This window comes from Lolium rigidum, chromosome 2 (assembly GCF_022539505.1).
Source record: "Lolium rigidum isolate FL_2022 chromosome 2, APGP_CSIRO_Lrig_0.1, whole genome shotgun sequence".
Lineage (NCBI taxonomy): Eukaryota > Viridiplantae > Streptophyta > Magnoliopsida > Poales > Poaceae > Lolium > Lolium rigidum.
Genome location: NC_061509.1, coordinates 170,321,452 through 170,338,444, shown reverse-complemented (window position 1 = coordinate 170,338,444; position 16,993 = coordinate 170,321,452). Strand labels below are relative to the sequence as shown.

General features: G+C 49.1%; 1 protein-coding gene across 1 annotated transcript; it reads right to left on the bottom strand.

Annotated features, from left to right (window-relative positions):
* Positions 1-10,338: 10,338 nt before the first annotated feature.
* Positions 10,339-15,445, bottom strand: LOC124687684 (inositol phosphorylceramide glucuronosyltransferase 1-like). The gene is made up of 10 exons (XM_047221445.1): positions 15,209-15,445; positions 14,704-14,824; positions 14,337-14,522; positions 13,715-13,863; positions 12,202-12,309; positions 11,981-12,118; positions 11,739-11,879; positions 10,969-11,248; positions 10,767-10,890; positions 10,339-10,483 (listed from the first exon to the last, which is right to left on the bottom strand). Exons 1-10 carry the CDS (start codon positions 15,443-15,445, stop codon positions 10,360-10,362), a joined length of 1,608 nt encoding a protein of 535 aa, XP_047077401.1. The 3' UTR covers positions 10,339-10,359.
* Positions 15,446-16,993: the final 1,548 nt, after the last annotated feature.

Here is a 16,993-nt window from a genome sequence, read left to right as displayed (position 1 = left end):
GGACGCGCTGGGCCGTTCGTTTTGGGCCGTTTGCGTGGCCGAACGGACACCCGGACAGCGGCCCGCGTCCGCGTGTCCGTTTGGGTCGCACGCTGCGCCCAACGCGGACGCAGCGCATTGATAATAAAATAAAACAGAAATGAAAATAAAAAAGGAAAAGAACAAAACATAAATTTAAACTAGTTGGTCATTAAACTTAGCCCTATTTTGGGCAAATTTTACACAAAAGAAAGCCATATATGGCTTTAAACTAAAAAAGCAAACCCTAGCCAGGGTTTGCGAGCTCGCGATGGCCGCCGGCGATACTACCCCGATAGTACTCGTCATCGTCGGCGTCGATGACGACGACGCCACCCCGGCGGCGACGCGCCGTTCCGGCTCGACACGCCGGAGGGCACCGGGGACTCCGGCCGGGGGTCCCACTGCGCCCTTTCCCGGGCGGAGTGCGCGTTCGGCGGGCTCGCCGGCCTGCGCGGCTCGTGCCCTCCGCGCGGACTCCGTCGGAGCTGCTCCTCCGCTCGCGTGGCCGGGCGGCTCCTCCTCCGCCGGGCGCGCGGCCCGGCGCTCCTCCTCCCGGAGCGCCGCGCCGACGCGTAGCGGCCTCCTCCCGACGGCGCGCCGGCTGGAGGAAGGCCCACGCGTCCGCTCGGGCGTCCTCTCGGGCCTTCCCGGCCGCCTCCTGCCAGCGGAGGTGCGCGGCGTCTCGGCGAGGAGCGGCCATTTGGCCAGCTCGTCGAGGTCCCGCTGCTCGCGGACGCCGCGAGCGCCGCCTGCGGCCTCCGGGTCGTTCTCCTCCTCCCGGGGCCGCGGCTGCGTGCGCGGCCGGGCGCGGGGCCGGGGCGCGGGCTCGTTGATGTAGAGGCCGCCGGGCGCGGCCAGCCCGCCTAGCAGCTGTGCTCAGGCCGCGCGAGGCCGCGCCGTCGCGGATGTGAAGCACGTGCGCCGCCGCGCATCGTGCTCCACTCGAACCACAAGTCCCGGTTGGGACTTGCGTCGCCGTCACGCGGGGTCTCGCCGGAGGTCCGCCGGCGGCCGAGCGCGGCGCCTCCGGATCTCGGCGTAGCGGGCGCGGCCCGACGCCGGGATGGGCGGCACCGGAACCCGATCCGGGCTCGGGTGCCGGCCGTGGTGAGGTGCACGTCCCCACGGCATTGGGACGCCGGCGTCCCGAACATCTGTGCCACCGCTACGGTGACGTAGATCCGGTCGCGTCTGGGCGTCGCCGGCGGCCCCATGGCGAACGGCGCCGGCGCGCGGCCGGCGCCGTGCTGCCGGCCTCGTGGTCGTTGGCGGATGGCGAGAACTCGCGCTCGGGGCCATGGCGGCGCGGAAGCTCGAGCTCGCGCGTGCGGCCGGAGTGGAAAGTGGGGACCTGGATAGGGACAGGTCCACTTCCCCGGTCCACATTTAATAGGACCAGGGCACCGACAGAGTGGGCCGGCCACGCCGACAGGGCGGACACGCGAGGACGCCGCGTGCCATCCGCGGCCACGCAAACCCGGCCCAGATTGGGCCGGGTTTGAGTCGTTCGGACGCCGCGGCCGTCCGCTTTGCGGTGCGTCCCCGCGTTGGGCCGGGTTTTTGTCCAGCTGGACCCATCCGGACGCGCGGGCGCGGGATGGGTCGCCCCGTTGGAGATGCCCTGAGATGGGAGTTCCGTTACGTGATTGCAACGGCCACCGCTACCGGTAGCTATGCCGTGGTGGAAGCGTACGACAAAGTAGTCATCGAGAGTGACCTCTACGCGCGCGCGCGTATGGTCCACCCTACTTTGCACGGGGACCAGGAGTCGTCCGCAAGGGACAGGGATCCAGTGCCTTGACGTTCACAAGGCACGCTGTGCCTCGAGGCCCTACATCCACCATCCATTTCCATCCAAGGGCCAGCAGCGTTTTAGTGCCATCTTCCCCAAGTTGCAAGTCGAGGCTGGCAGTAAAAGGAAGAAAGCACCATGGCGTTGTCCGTCGGAGCTCTGCTGCTCCCGCCGCCGCACTGCATAAAACTGGGGGGTCCACGCTGGCCTCTCCTCCGGATTCTCCGTCCGCCTCCTAGCCGGCGGCTCGACGCCGCCTCCGCCCACCTCTGGTTGCTCCGCCACACCCCATCCGGCTGCTCCGTGGCTCCGTCCACCCCCATCCGGTAGTCCCTCCGCCCCCTCCGACCAACAAAAATTCCTCGAGCTGGCAGCCAAGACGCACGATCCCAGAAGCCATTCTCACTGCAGTTTTCAGGAACTTGCGGACGGACAACACGAAATTCAGTTACAGACCAACACCAAATTCAAGTTCAGCATACAAGCAGCAGCAGAGTTTAATCCATGTACACCAAATTCAGTTCTGCGGGAAAGTGTTTAAGATACAAACTTCAGTGCTGGAAAAGGAATTGGAAAAGGGAAGATTTGAATCCATGTATTAGCAGAAATCTGAGGCATACATTATACAATGAATTGCAAAGTCAACTGAAAAAGAATTGCAAAAATCTGAAACATCCATTATACAAGACAGCTTAACCCGTGTACTAGTATTACAAGACAGTTGGTCGGAGCGGACGAGCTGGTCGGAGCTTGCCGGCGCAGTTTCTTCACTGCCCGAGGCTGGAGCTTGCTCCCTCCCCTTCGCGTGGTGGAGTCGGCGCCGGCCAGCGGCACAGCTCCGCCCGAGAACGCGCGTGCTATTTCCCCTTGACGCATGCTCGATTTCTGCTGGATGCGGGAAGAAGTGATGTACTTGGCCTGTTAGAGCGTTGCTGGCCCTTGGATGAAAATGGATGGTGGATGTAGGGCCTCGAGGCACAGCGTGCCTTGTGAACGTCAAGGCACTGGATCCCTGTCCGTCCGCAAGGCGCAAGTGCAAATGCAAATGCAAATGCAGGGTACCAGTACACTACGGTAGCGACAACCGACGCAGATGGACGACCATGTGTCCGGATCGTGCGTTCCCTTGGCTTTTCCCAGAGTATCGAGCATATCCAACTAGCTACTAGTACGTGGTGGATTTTCCCTTGCCGAGGGAAGCCAACTCGTCTACTACTGTAGAACCAACGCGGGGATAAGGGCATCTCCAGCGGCGACGCATTTCGGACGTCCAAACGTTTACGCATCATGTTCGTTTGCGTCGGACTAAATGATCGAAATCGTCCGGACGTCCGTTTGCGTCGAGGGGTGGCTCCAGCGGCACGACGCATTTTTATTTATTCATGAAGCCATAATTTACATTTAAAAAAACATAAAAAGCCAGAAAGGCGTGCTAAAAGTAGGTGGTGCCTACTGGTCGTCGTCGCTGACGAGGTCAATCAACTTCGGCGCCGGCTATGGAAGCTCGTACGCCGACGGCGGAGGAGGTACCGCCGCATGGGCAGGAGGCTGTGGCCAAGGATCCCACGCCGGAGCAGCAGGCGGAGCACGGTCGTTGGAACGCGTCGGCGTGGCCGGAGGAGTCGCCGGTCTCCCCGCGGCGGCGCCGACTCGCGGAGGCCGGATTGCGAGCCCGTCCCACAAAGCGAGCTCGTTGAGCTCGTCCCGCTCGCCGCGTGGCCAGTGCCATGGCAATGGCCTCCTCCTCGGAAATGTTCGGCGGCTGGGTCTCCGGATCCCACGCCGGCCCGCCGTCGTCGTGGTCGTACTGTGCCATGGTCACGTCCTCGTCCTCGTCCTCGTCCTCGTCCTCATCGCCGTCCTCGTCTTCGTCCTCCTGGTCGTTCTGTTCTTCTTCTGCGGCGATCTCGCGCTCGAAGTAGTCTACGTCGGCGAGGTAGCCAGCGCGCGGCGCGCGTCGAACTCCGACGACCCAGATGAAATCCAGTTGTATGAGTTCAGCGCGTACGCCGGATCCTTCCGCAGATCCAGCAGCAAGATCGATCGGCGGGGGCGCACCTCGTCCCGCCGCTCTCGCCCCTCGCGCAGCACGGGGGAACCGGCACGCGCCTCGAGTTGAGGTACCAGCCACCTCATGGCAAGTTCGCGTCCGGCCATGGTACCAGCCGGTTTTCCTCCCATAGCTGCCGCGCGAAGTCGACGCGGACGTACCGGCCGACCCGTGCCTTCTTACCGGACCGCGAGCCGCTAGACTCGTGGTCGTTCTTGGTCTTGCGGAACGGCCAACATTTCTTCCCCATGGCGTCGGTGGGGTGGATAACGTGGGATGTGGAAATAGTTTGCTCGGGGAAATGGCCGCCGGCAGCGTCCCTTTAAGAGGCTCGGACGCCATCTCGCCTTCAATGGCCTGCCACTGCAACACCGCCTCGCTGCGCACGCTCGCGGAAGCTGAGGCGCGCCATTAACGCGGCCCTGCAAAGGCTGCAGCGCGCCGCTCGCAAGTAATGCTGCGGAAGACGATGCAGTTGTGTCCCAGCCAGGCAGGCCCGTGCGACGACCGAGCGGACACTTTCCGCGTCCGCCGAGCGTCCGTAGAGACGCAAACCTGGCGCATATTTAGACCAGGTTTGCGTCTCCGCGGACGGCCCGATCACTATGCGTCGCCCCGCTGGAGGTAGTGCCAGACGCATTTCCGGTCACGCCGGACACAAACGGTCGCTCAGCGTCCATTTGCGTGGCCGCTGGAGATGCCCTAATAAGCGCAAAAGCAAAGATGGATTCATTCCAGATAGTCTGCCAAAACTGGGATACAGTGGATTCGGTCTCGGAAAGGTGCCAAGCTGCCTTGCCAATTTGTTATCAGATTTCCTTTTTTTTGGAACAAGGAAAGGACCTGGAAGGTCCAGGAAATTTCATTACGTCACACGTGGCGGGTACAGTTTTACAAGGAGGTCCTCTAACATCTTTTGCACAGAAAAATCAGAATTTGAGGAAAGGCCCTCCAAATTAGCATACAACACCCTGAGACAAAAAGTGAAAAAGCAATTAGGTCCCTGGGCGCAACCACCACCAGTCGCCGGCGACCTTAAGACGTTGCCGCCAAGATGCGCGGCCAAGTTGCTCGATAGCATACTTCGGGCGACACTGCTGATTCGCCGGTCGCTTCTCCTCCTCCGAGGACGAACCACTTGGCGATGGAGAGACGACGAGCTCCGACGAAACAAGCACAGAGTAACCTCAATCTTGGAGGTTGGAGATGGGCCACTTGTCCGGCCAAAGATCGCGGCGCTGCTGGAAAGCTTTCGGTCCATGAAGCTTTTTATGACATCAGAGACAAACTGAGACTTCCTTTCTCAATAGATATTATCATTTTAGCAGCCTGGGGTATATGGAATATCAGGAATAACAAGATTTTCAAGAATTAAAGACCAACTCTCCAATCCTGAAAATTCTTATTTTTTCAAGAGCTTCACATGTTAGCATACAGAATGAAGAAAAAAAAATGTTCAATCCTTCAAACAATGGTTGCAAACCCAAGTGGCTTAGCTCTGTTAGTTCTGTAGTTTTATAGTTTTCTCTTTTTTGGTTTTTGATAGCTGAAGCTGTCTTCATATGTATATAACTTGTATACTCTTTTTATAATATATAAAAATTGCAGTGGAGTTTTCCTCACTGTTTTACCCTTCAAAAAAAAAGTGCCACGTGATTCGCTCGAGGGAGTTCTTGCACAGAGACTCCATAGCACCCTTGAGGTAGAAGTCGATGAAGACGGTCCGGGAGAGGCTCGCCGTCGCCTTTCTTCTTACCACCATGGCAAGGAAGAAGACGCCTCAGCCTAGCAACCACCAGGCACCCGCTGCACCAACAGAGATGACAGGGTCTTGTCCCTCGATCCAACAGCGGCACGCCATGCTTCAGCTCCTCCTCGCCACCGAGGCCGGCCAGGAGCAAAGCAGAGGCGTACCTTGCAGCTCCGCGAAGAAACCCCACCTCGCCTCCACGGCTGGCCAGGGGAACATCAACAGCGCTGCTGAGGTAGAGAGAAGAACCTGTCGCCGCAGATTCGTTGAAGAAGACGGCGCTGCTTCTTGCCCCTTCCCCCTCCGACCACCGGAGAAGAGAGAGGGCTAGCAGCAGCCCTAACCTGATCGAGATTCGGCGGCTCAGATCTAGACTACCGCCTCCACTACATGGCACCTTATTGTTGGAGCAGCTGCCGAACACCAACCGCGCCCCTCCGACGAGGAAGAAGAACAGCGGCCATCGCCAGATCTGGCCCAAGGCGACCGGCGAACTCCAGACGGCATAAAGCCAGCTACTGGCACAGAGGCCAAACCTACACCTAGTATTTACACTACGGAGGCCACCGCCTTCCCTTAGCGCGTCTCGACCGGCGGCGCCGGGGAGAACGGCCTCGGGTCAGCCCGGCGGAAGAGAAACTCCTCTCAAAACTACTGTAGCGCGAGGAGAGCGTGGGAGGGGGGAAATGACTGCCATTTGTCATCAGATTGGGTCGGCAAAGATCGCCACTACTCTTGGTGGAGCAAGTTTCCAGCCATGCAAAATAGCCGGTGCTACAAACTTTAAACGGAGACCGAGCTATATGTAGCCCTTTATTTGCAGAGACTCAGAATTTACGTTTTAAAGTTTAAAAAAAATTTGAATCAAAATTCTACAGATAGATAATAATGTATACTACAATGGTGTAAAATCTTAATACAAACTAATTCATATTCTAGGATAATAGTGTACATCTCAAGACCATAAAATTTGTCAGAATTTTTCAATTTCATGTAGCCTAGAATACAAATTTTTTCACTGAGATTTTACACCATTGTAGCATTCATCATTGGCTACCTCTAGAGTTTTGTTTCGGATTTTTTTTGAAACTTTGAAACACAAATTTTATGTGGCTGGAAATAAAGAGCTACATGTAGCTCGGCCTCCAAAACGCCACACTCGCGTCATTTATCACTAGTAGAAAAAGAGATCCTTTTGTTCGGAATTGTCCAGAGCATTAGTTCCGGTCGTGTTTAGATCTGGGACTACTAGGACGCCCACACAATTTTAATCCCAGATCAAATGGGATCTTTAGTATCAGTTGAAGACACCAGCCGAGACTAAAGGAGTTGTATCAGGCTGCCTCTGGTGTGAAAGTCTTAGTCTCGGTTGGTGCTACAAACCGGGATTAAAGGAACTTTTAGTCCTGGTTTGTAGCACCAAGTGGAACTAAAGCTTTTCTAGAGGTTTTTTTGGCTCCACCCCCTAGATCGCTTTTTTTTAGCTTTGTAAAATATAAAAGAAAATGATAAAAAATTCAAATTAAAATTCTTTTAGATGTAGGTAGGTTAAGTGATCTAGTTATTATGAAAAACAACAAACATGAATTTTGACTTATTTTGCAAAAAATAGTATTTTTCGGTAAAATGGGACTATCTTTTGCACACAAACTTGAAAAAATGTTTAATATACGAAAATATATCTATGCGAAAAGTTACATCCAAATTCACCGGGATTTACCCGATTAGCTAATTTTTAGATTCTCAAACTGCCAAAGGAAAATTTGAAAAAAAATCAGGGTTTAGGTTTTGCAAAAAAATATATTTAAAAAAGTATTGTTATTTATTTATTCAAAATTATCATTACATCATTACTTTTATTTATTAAAAAAATTATTTGGAATTCAAACAATAAAGAAGTGTAACATCGTGACCAATAGGTTAATATGATTGATATGATACTAATATCATTAACATGCGCGCAAAACACTTGGAAACGGGACGGAAAACTCATAAATTAAGCGTGCTAGTGCATGGAAAAAAAATTGAATGAAAAAGTCCCATTGAGACCTTTAGGGTGTGTTTGGTAGCCCGGGGCTACTCAGATTCTCCATCTCTCCTCAACTATGCTGACTCCAACTATGCTGAGTTGGGATTTTTGCCTTTGTTTGGTAGGTCGGGTGTGTTGAGAGGTGCTGAGTAGAGAAGCTGTTTGGTACTGATGTATGAGTAGAGCCGGGCCATACAAAAATAAAAAGCAATCAGGTCCCCAAATACAAAATATAAAAGCAATCGGGTCCCTGTGCAGGCCATGGCGGCCGTGGCTGGAGCTCGTGGACGGCAGCGCGAGGTTGTGGACGGCGCGGGAGGCCGTGGACGGCGTGCGAGGTCGGCGGGAGGCCCGTGGCGGCGGCGCCAGGCCGTGGAGCGAAGCCTGGCCGCGGCAGCGCGCGAGGCCGGACGGCAGCGCGAGGTTGTGGACGGCGCGGGAGGCCCTGGACAGCGCGAGGCCCGTGGCGGCGGCGCCAGGCCGTGGAGCGGCCGCGGCGGCGCGTGAGGCCGTGTTGGCGCGCGAGGTCGTGGCGGCTCGCGAGGCCGCGGCGGCGCGCGAGGTCGTGGACGATTGGCGCGAGGTCGTGGAGGCGACGCGAGGCAGCGACGGCGCGCGAGACCGTGGAGGCGAAGCCAGGCCGCGACGGCGCGCGAGGCCGTGGAGGCGAAGCCAGGCCGCGACGGCGCGCGAGGCTGTGGCTGGTGGCGGAGTCGGGAGCAGCGCTGGTGGAGGCGATGAGGAGGAGGCGGGCCGCGTGGGAGGGGGAATGGCGTGCGGGACTGGGTCTGGGGGGGGGGGGGGGACTCGGGCCACTGCTACAGTACTCTGCGGGATTAGCTCATCCCGGATGAGCAGCGAAGCTCGATTCGGGCTTCGCTCCTCAGCCCGGCTCTGAGCACTTTTCCGTATCCCCTCGGCAGTGTTGAGATGGGAAGAGCCGGTCTAACAAACAATGAATCTCCTCAAAATCTCGATTGAGAGGAGAGAATCTGAGTAGCCCCGGGCTACCAAACACACCCTTAGTCTCGCTTGATGTTACAAACCTTCTCCACCGAGTCAAAACTAGAAAAAGAAAAGCATGTAAAATTATTTCATTGCGGATATATAAAAAGTCCTCTCAGCCGCCGCCTCCAAAGAAAAAGCCCTAGCCGTCCTCCTCCATAGATCGGTTCCCCCTCCTCCGGTCGGCTTCGCCGGCGTCGGGAGGAGCGGGGAACCCGATCTATGCGTGGAGTTTTCAATAAAAATAGTCTTTTCATTAGTCTATGTTAGGGTTTTGGTCGTCTGTTTTCTTGTTGGTTTCCCCGCAATGGAGATGGCATCGTCCGCAATAAGTGATCTTCGGCCTTTCGTTCTACGACGAGATCTTCTTCCCGACGTCAATGGTGGTGTTGAAAGATTACAATTATCTAGGTATGGGTGTTCGGATCTTGCTTCGCCGGATCGATCTTGGATCTTTTCTCATGGTTGCCGCGAGGAGGATTATCCTCGCAGTTTTTGTCCCGATTGCTACGTCCTCGACAATGGTGATTCGTACTCTCGGCTCTCCATCAACGTCGACAAGGCAGATCGGTTTTTATTCCCTGACATACTGGTGTTGGTACTCTTGCCGATATTGATTGACTACTTTAATGGTTGCGCGCGTGCACGCAACCTTGGCATTGCGGCTCAAATTAAAATTATGGGAGAACCTTCGTTGGTATTTACAGGTCTATGGTTTGTTATCTATCTTTGGCTGCCTTCAGAAAAGTACAAAATTATGTCTTGGAAGAAGAAAGAGTTTGAAGACCTCGAAGATTTTCTAGTATCTTTTAGATTTTATTTTGTAATTGCTGGAGACAGCTCGTGTATCTCTACCATGTACTATTTGTTATTATGAATATATGTGGTATTGATTGTCAAAAAAAAAGAAAAAGAAAAGCATGTGAACGACGACTAAACACGGCCTAGGAGATGGCTCACAAGAAGTTCATCAAGTGATAGATGGATTATATGGACAGGGTACCGAGGAGAGGGCACCGGAATTTTTCAACCTGCCAAAAAGTGCTTATCTGCTAAAGATGGTTTATTAAATGGAAGGTTCGAGAATGGTTTAAGTAAAATATGCAACGATGTTCAGCTTGTTAAGTTCGTAATCCTCCGTTCTAAATCAACTACTCCTTTGTCTAGACCGCCAAATTTGTCTAGACCGTTTGAGTGCAGAAACGGATGGAATACTACATCTTTGGCAGCAGATTCGTCACAGTCACTAGGGACAAAGCTCAGATGGCAAATTATCTGCCAAGACTGCGTATGATACACACTTCGTCGGAAATTTGGAAGTACTACACAGCCGTAGTTTCAAAGTGTGTGGAAGATAAACTTCGAAGGCAAAGTAAAATACTACTACTTCCTATGGCTGCTCCCCCGGAGGAAAATTGGATTGCAGACTGCTTGCAGATGATTGGCTCATGACGAGTGTTCCAATCTTCAGCTCATCTCGTGCTTCATTGCCCATAGAGAAAGAGGTGTGGAGTCATTTTCAGCTAAGCACATCAAGGGGTCCCATCTTCAGAAAACCCCCCACCAGAAACTGAGCTAAAAGAGGTTTATATAGTTGTGTTCCATTTAACGAATCACATTTTTGTTCCTGGCCTTTTCTATTGAAACGAATCATAAGAATATTCTGATTACAAACCATATGCCATGTAATTACTATCCAAAAAAAAATGCTTCTACCTCTCAGGGCGTTTCGATCTATCTCTCTGACCCTTGACAAAGGCCGACATAGCTAGATGCTCTGAAGCGTATGTCATAAACGACGCCAGCACCACACCACCCGCTACCATCAATCCAAGCCTGCCAAAGGATTGGAATTTGTTAAGACAGTACAGACGCACGAAGAACAGCAAAATTGCAAACCTTGCAATGCAGATGTAAAAGTCCTTAGGCTACAAGTCACAATTAGATATGACATATTCAGAAATAATTTCCAGAAAACATTTTGACGTTAATCACAACTCAATATAGTTTCCACGGGTTAGAAAGCCGGTATAACTGAATTCCCATGTTACAGTCAGATTACTCTGTCACTTTCCTTTGAAATGAAGAAACATAGACAAGAAGGCACCCGGTATCTTACTTTCCAAAAATAGCAGTTATGCCGAAGACAGTTGGTGATAATAGTGCTATAGTAGATATGGCAGCCATCCCCATCCAGTAGAAAGCCGAAGCTCTGTCACAGTCAGATGTATTCCGCTGATGGCCTACAACCAAACCAGAGTGCGCGTTTAGCTTCAACAAGGAACTTCAAATTTGCAGGAAATTTCTACAAGTTAAGGTACCTGTGCCAGTATGATTCTCTGATGAATCCAAACTGCTATAGCCAACATTATTTGCACTACAACTTCCCCATTTGTATACAAAACGAAGGTAACTCCCAAACAACAAAAAGAACGCCGTGAAGGTCCACTCGAACATCAGCAGCAAACCCGTCCATGGCATCACTTGCCGTGGAATTATAATAAAGGCAAACACAAGAGATACTGATGCACAAATGAAACAGACCAGCACAGTGATTGCACTGAAATAAGAAGGAAACTTCAGATATGCTCCATTAGATAACTGCAAGAGAGTAAAGAAGTAATCAAGTTATCGTCATGAATGTGAGCTAGTTTAGTAGAAAGACGGCATGGGATATGATACACATGATCACAATCAGGACATAACTGAAATATAGTAAAAACAGCATAAATATAGCTCCTCCACTTATGATTTTGCACCACATGAACACTCCAATAGTTTGTCCAAGATAACAAGACCTTGCCATTTATAAGATTTTACAGGCTTTCAGTAGACAAATTTAAGTACAAAGAATTTCCAATGGTATATTGATGTCACAGTTGTTTAGAATGCTACCATTTACTGACAGAGAATAAAGGGCTACTACATAAGAATGGCTAGGGAAAATTGAAAAAAAACGTATTCTTAAAACAATGATGCCCATCTTATAGATTATACAAATTTACTCAGTCATCTATTGCAACGACAGTAATATGTGTTTATTCCATAGCAAGAACAGCAATCTACCATTTATAGTTAAAAAAGGACCAACCTTTTGATTTGATATACCGAAGGAAGATGAAGTAACTCCAACTGTTGAATAGGATGGAAGTGCCTCTTCAGACTTCAACTTGTAGCGTGCTTGTTGAGCAAAAGCACACAAAGTACTTATACTCAACAGTTCCTTATTAGTCTGAAAAACATAAGATAGTGCTATGAAGCGTAAATATCGTATTCTCTACTCCCTCTGTTCGAAATTAAAGGAAATATTTTCAGCATAAAAAGGAATTTAACCTGAAAGCATGATCCATAATAACCACACAGCAGCATGCAAAAGGGAAGAATGAAAAGAATTTTGATCACCAGCTGATCATGTGGGTTTTTCCCTCCACCAGTTCCAGGAAGAGATTCTTCAAGATTTTGCCTAGCGTTCTGCAACCATGAATAACACAAATTCATTGAAACCATTTTGCTGCCTAATGTTTTATATAAAACTAAAAAAATTAGACAATTACCTGCCATATAACAACAGGTTTAACAAGCCAGGCTGTCCACCAGTCCCAAGGCTTAAGAGGCCCAAGAGTGTAGTGAATAACTCTGAGTTCTTTCTCATCAACCATCCACTGAAGCAATGTAAGAAGGTGTGGTTCACAAATAATCAACAGGCTGTAGATGGTATATTACAACAAATTCACATAAGGATGCTAAAGGTCTTCGGGTACCAAATCTCATGATACTTGTGCTAGTACATGATATTCAAACATTTGTGTCAATTCTGAAACATTTGTGCTTTGCCACTAAAGACCACATTTTTTACTTAATCATGCTCTATAGAAACATAAGACAAGGATATCTAAAAACAGTGTTCGAACAAGCACTGCCAGTTGGCAGATCTCTAGGAGTGGGCCGGGATTTCGAAAAACAAAAGCCGAACCAGGAATTGTCAGTTGGCAGATCTTCATGCAAGGGTCAGGATTTGGAAAATCAATTTAGAGAGATGTGTTCTACTTTTATTCGTAAGAACAGAAATAAAAATTGGCCCATGTGCTTTTTTCTAAAAAAAGGATGTCTTTATTTGAGCCGAGCCAGTCATTAGGTCGAGCAGTCTTATTTAAGTTGAATTTCTGTGAACGCAAATAAAATGAAGGTCCAAGGGGAAGAAACGCCTTGTCATTTTATAAAGGAGCTGAGGATTCGAAATTTCGAACCCAGGTTAAGTTGAATTTGAAAGGGAAGGTCTTGCAGAAGATGTAGTTAGGATTATGATAAAAAGTAATTTTGGGCAGATCAGACAAAAACTCAGCAACAACCTTGCTATGTGAAGAGAGCTTGAAACAAACATTTTTTTCTGTCTGTGATGCAACATTCCTTTCAAGAAGGGGTGGGGCATTATCTAATTCTAATATTTCGAGAGAAAGTATCCCTCTACTCTACCTCTAGTCAAGTACGGCAGAATGTTCAAATAAAGTATGAAAGATGTTTTCAAATAAAACATTAAATGCTTAGTAAATAAAACATTTAAATTCTATTTTAAACATATTTGAATATATAGGTCCTCAATAAAGATAATAATATGTGTACTAAAATCAATTGCTTCTTTGGATCACATGATTGAGAAACACAGGAATAGGAAAAATAAAGGAATCTGACAGGTTTGCAAGTGCAAATCAGAGGATGGCAAAACACAGGGAAATTGAAGGAATAGCCATTTGGATGGAACTACAGGATAAACACAGGAAAGTGCCTCAATCCTACGCGAATGAGTATAAAGAAAAGGATGGAGTGTTTGCTCAATCCTACGGAACTGAGGCATAGGAATACAATCCATATTAATTTTGTTAGCACCATTCCTTAAATCCAAAGGATATCTGTTACCATGTAAAGAGAATAAACTAAATGCTGGATTGAGTACACAGAGATCATAATTATATGATGATATAGAGAAAATTATGCAAATAGTAGTAGAAATATCAGTAGTAGAGAAGGTAATATAATAACATGTGATCAGTGTGTGAATTAGAGTATAACCTTATTGGCAAGCATATAAAGACCGACATCAGCATTATACAATGTGGAAAGGCGTTGCGTTTCAGGTTCAGGTATTAAAGGTTTATTGGGATCATAAACACGGGAATTGGCAAAATCGGCATAATACGAATTGAGAAAGCCTTGATCCCCTGCATCAAAAAACCATGTATTAAATCACTGTCAAATGATATAAAATATACGTAAGTGATAGGTTTAGAACGAAAAGGACAGCAACAAACACAACTACACATATGTACATGCGTAGCACCAACACTTCCCTGAATTCCCAGCAAAAAAAACACCTACTGTGAATTAACTGAAAGCTCTAACCATAACATGACTGGAGAAAAGAGGTTCCCAGACTATACAAAAATCTTTAGCAAGTAATACATATATTCAGTAAAAGGGTATTTTCTTCATATAATTCATCTCAATTCCTGAAACATGAACTACTATTTTCCTTGACACACCGTGGGCCAGAGATAGAAGATGCAAAACTGTACAGGACCTAGGGCTGTTTTCAATTGGAGTAGAATAGAGGCATGAGTACCTTAGGCTAGCCAAAAAGAAAAAGGGAACAAAAATGCAAAGAAGAACGTGCACAATAACTAAGGAAATGTACCTCCCGTGTAGGAAGGTAAGCTGTCAACCTTGTCCATCATATCATTGAAAAGAGTTTCAGATGGCTCAACAACCATTACTCCGGAGTTCATTCTCTCAGAATGTTTCAAGTTTGCACAGAACTTTCCACAGTTGAAAAGATCTTCAATACTTTTCACCACAATGGTGTCTGCGTCGAGATAAACAACTGGACAATAGTTGATTATGAGAAATATGCTAAGCTCAACCAATGATAGATAGTAAAATAAAATCTAATTACACCAAAGGTGATATGTAACAAAAAAAATGAAAAAAAACTCATGGATTAGTCATTATTTAAAAAACTCATGAAAGAGTAGAAATCAAATCAGACTATTATTCAACCATACCTTTTCTGTAAGTAGTCATGTTGAATATTTTTAATTTGGTATACACACCCCAAAACCTTGTTGGTCTCACTTGATTAGGATTAGCCAGCAATGTTATATGCTTGACCATAAACCCATCAGCCTGTTGTATATCAAAGATGGGTGTTAGTCTGCAACAGGATCTGAAAACATGGATGTAACAAAAAAAAAAAAACGAGAATGCTGCAACTCTTCGGCCGTAGAACAAGTCTGTTGATAGGTGATCGACTTCAGGTTTTTGTTTTTCTTGGGAGGAATTCAGTATCTTGAAGAAGCAAGAAACAATCTGTTGCTCAGGTTGAGCTGGTACTGGCCTAGTTTGCCGCTTTTCTCGAGAATTATGAAGAAATTCGAGATGTACGTGTTTATTCTCGACTAGAGAATGATCTAGTTGAGCACAGGCTGGTTGAGCATTGCGTGGCGCCGGTGGAAATGCTCTAAGCACTGTGCTGAATTCCCTTACTGAACTACAAACGCTCGCGCATACCTGGAGGAGCTTCCGCGAGTACTCGGAGACGCCGTCGGAGACGAGCACGACGAGGTCGCGGCGGGTGCCGGTGTCGCGGATGGACTTACCGAGGACGCGCACGCCGAGGACGAACTCGTCCCCGTAGAGCAGCGTCACGTACGCCTCCTCCGCGGCCGCCACCCCGCCGCCGCCGCCAACGGTCAGCAGGGCCGCCGCGGCGAGGAGCGCTACCCAGAGCCCCAGCCTGGGCCGCATCGCGGGCCGAACCGGCTCCCCAGGGAGAGACGCGGCGGAGGGGGGACGAGTAACGACGGTTCCCCGGAGAAGCTCGTGTCTTTTCCGTCGGAGAGTGCTGTGCTGTGCGGGACTTGGAATCTTGGTGTGCCGTTGGCTGGATGAAGTCCAAGGAGGGCGGCGGTTACCACGACTTGAGCAAGCAAGCGCGTGCGTCGCCAGGTGGATCTCGTTGGCTGCGAATGCGGTTCGAGGAAGAGAACATGGCGCGGAGCTGGACGGATCGGACGGCTGCATCGCACACGTTCAGCTTTCTTCGGACGAACAAAGAAAAATCTTCAGTCGGAGCAGACGCTACCTCGGAATTCACGACATAAGGGCATGTACATTAGTTTAGACGGAAGCTGTCTGTAATAGATATCCACGTCATGTATCGACAGCACTTCAGACGCCTCTTACAACGGGTGTCTTTTCAGCAATCTGCATAGGCTCAGGGAGGTTGCATGCAGCGGTATAAAAATCCTACTTTTCAGGAAGAAGAAAACGGGAAGTTGAGAGTGGGAGTTTTATTTTGGGGCTGCAAGTACCGACGCCATGCATACAATGGCAGAATTGCCGTCTGTATCGAGCGAGTTTCACGGGAATCGTCCGTCTGCAAATCTACCGACGGCCCCTCCGGTTTCTCTTCTTCTCTCCCATCCAGCTCACCAAATTATATAGGTGGCACCTGTTTACAGACAGCTGAGTTGTACCATTGTACATGCCCTAAGCAGATTCTTAGAGCATCTCTAGCCCATTAGCGCTCCCCACGCCTAAATCCGGCGGTAGGCCAAAAGTTTTGATCGGGAAGCGCCGAAGTTTCAACCGTCTCCCCATTAGACACCGATGTTCGATGTTTTTCAGAAAAAAAAGTCCCTGAAACGATCAAAGTCAAATATCCAGCATAGTTCGGCGAATTTGACTAGTTTTACCAACATTTGGCTTATTTTTATAAATAAACGTTACAGTTCAACAAAACAAGACAAGTTTTTAAACAAATCAAATGGAAACTAGTTGATGTTGCCTCGAAGCGTCCATATGTGCTCGACCAGATGATCCTGCAGCTGTTGATAAGATATCACTGACAAGCAATTTAGAAATCTGACCAATAAAATTGATATAGCTCACAGTTCAGCTAGTAGCTTTAGGGAAAAAACATCCGAGCAACTAAAGGGGCACACCAAGTACTTTCGAAAGACACACATAGATACGTGAATAACATGCTACAGGAACTAGGATAGTTGTATGATTGTTGGCTAAGAACGTCTAATGATATGTGATCATGTGATGTGGTGCTACACCCGTCTCCCATGCATATCGCTTACTTGGCACCTGAAAACCAAATGAAACGCAAGGGTGAGTATAAAAATACTCAGCAAGTACAATTGGAACCATAAGAACAGTCATGAACAGTGAAACATGGAACATCTTTGCTATCTTGAAGACCGAAACCAAATATCTGAATATGTCGCCGGACTAGCCCACGAGCTAACAGTTCTCACCGAACTGAATTCGGAACTAGCCGCTCGG

Bases quoted from the DNA above. Each gene is read 5' to 3' on its own strand.
- LOC124687684 (XM_047221445.1), bottom strand. From the start codon at position 15,445: ATGCGGCCCAGGCTGGGGCTCTGGGTAGCGCTCCTCGCCGCGGCGGCC. The intron at 14,523-14,703 runs GTATGGTTGAAT...ACTATTGTCCAG, and splicing joins CATGACTACTTACAGAAAAG to TTGTTTATCTCGACGCAGAC. The intron at 11,249-11,738 runs GTTGGTCCTTTT...ACTCTCTTGCAG, and splicing joins TCGGTATATCAAATCAAAAG to TTATCTAATGGAGCATATCT.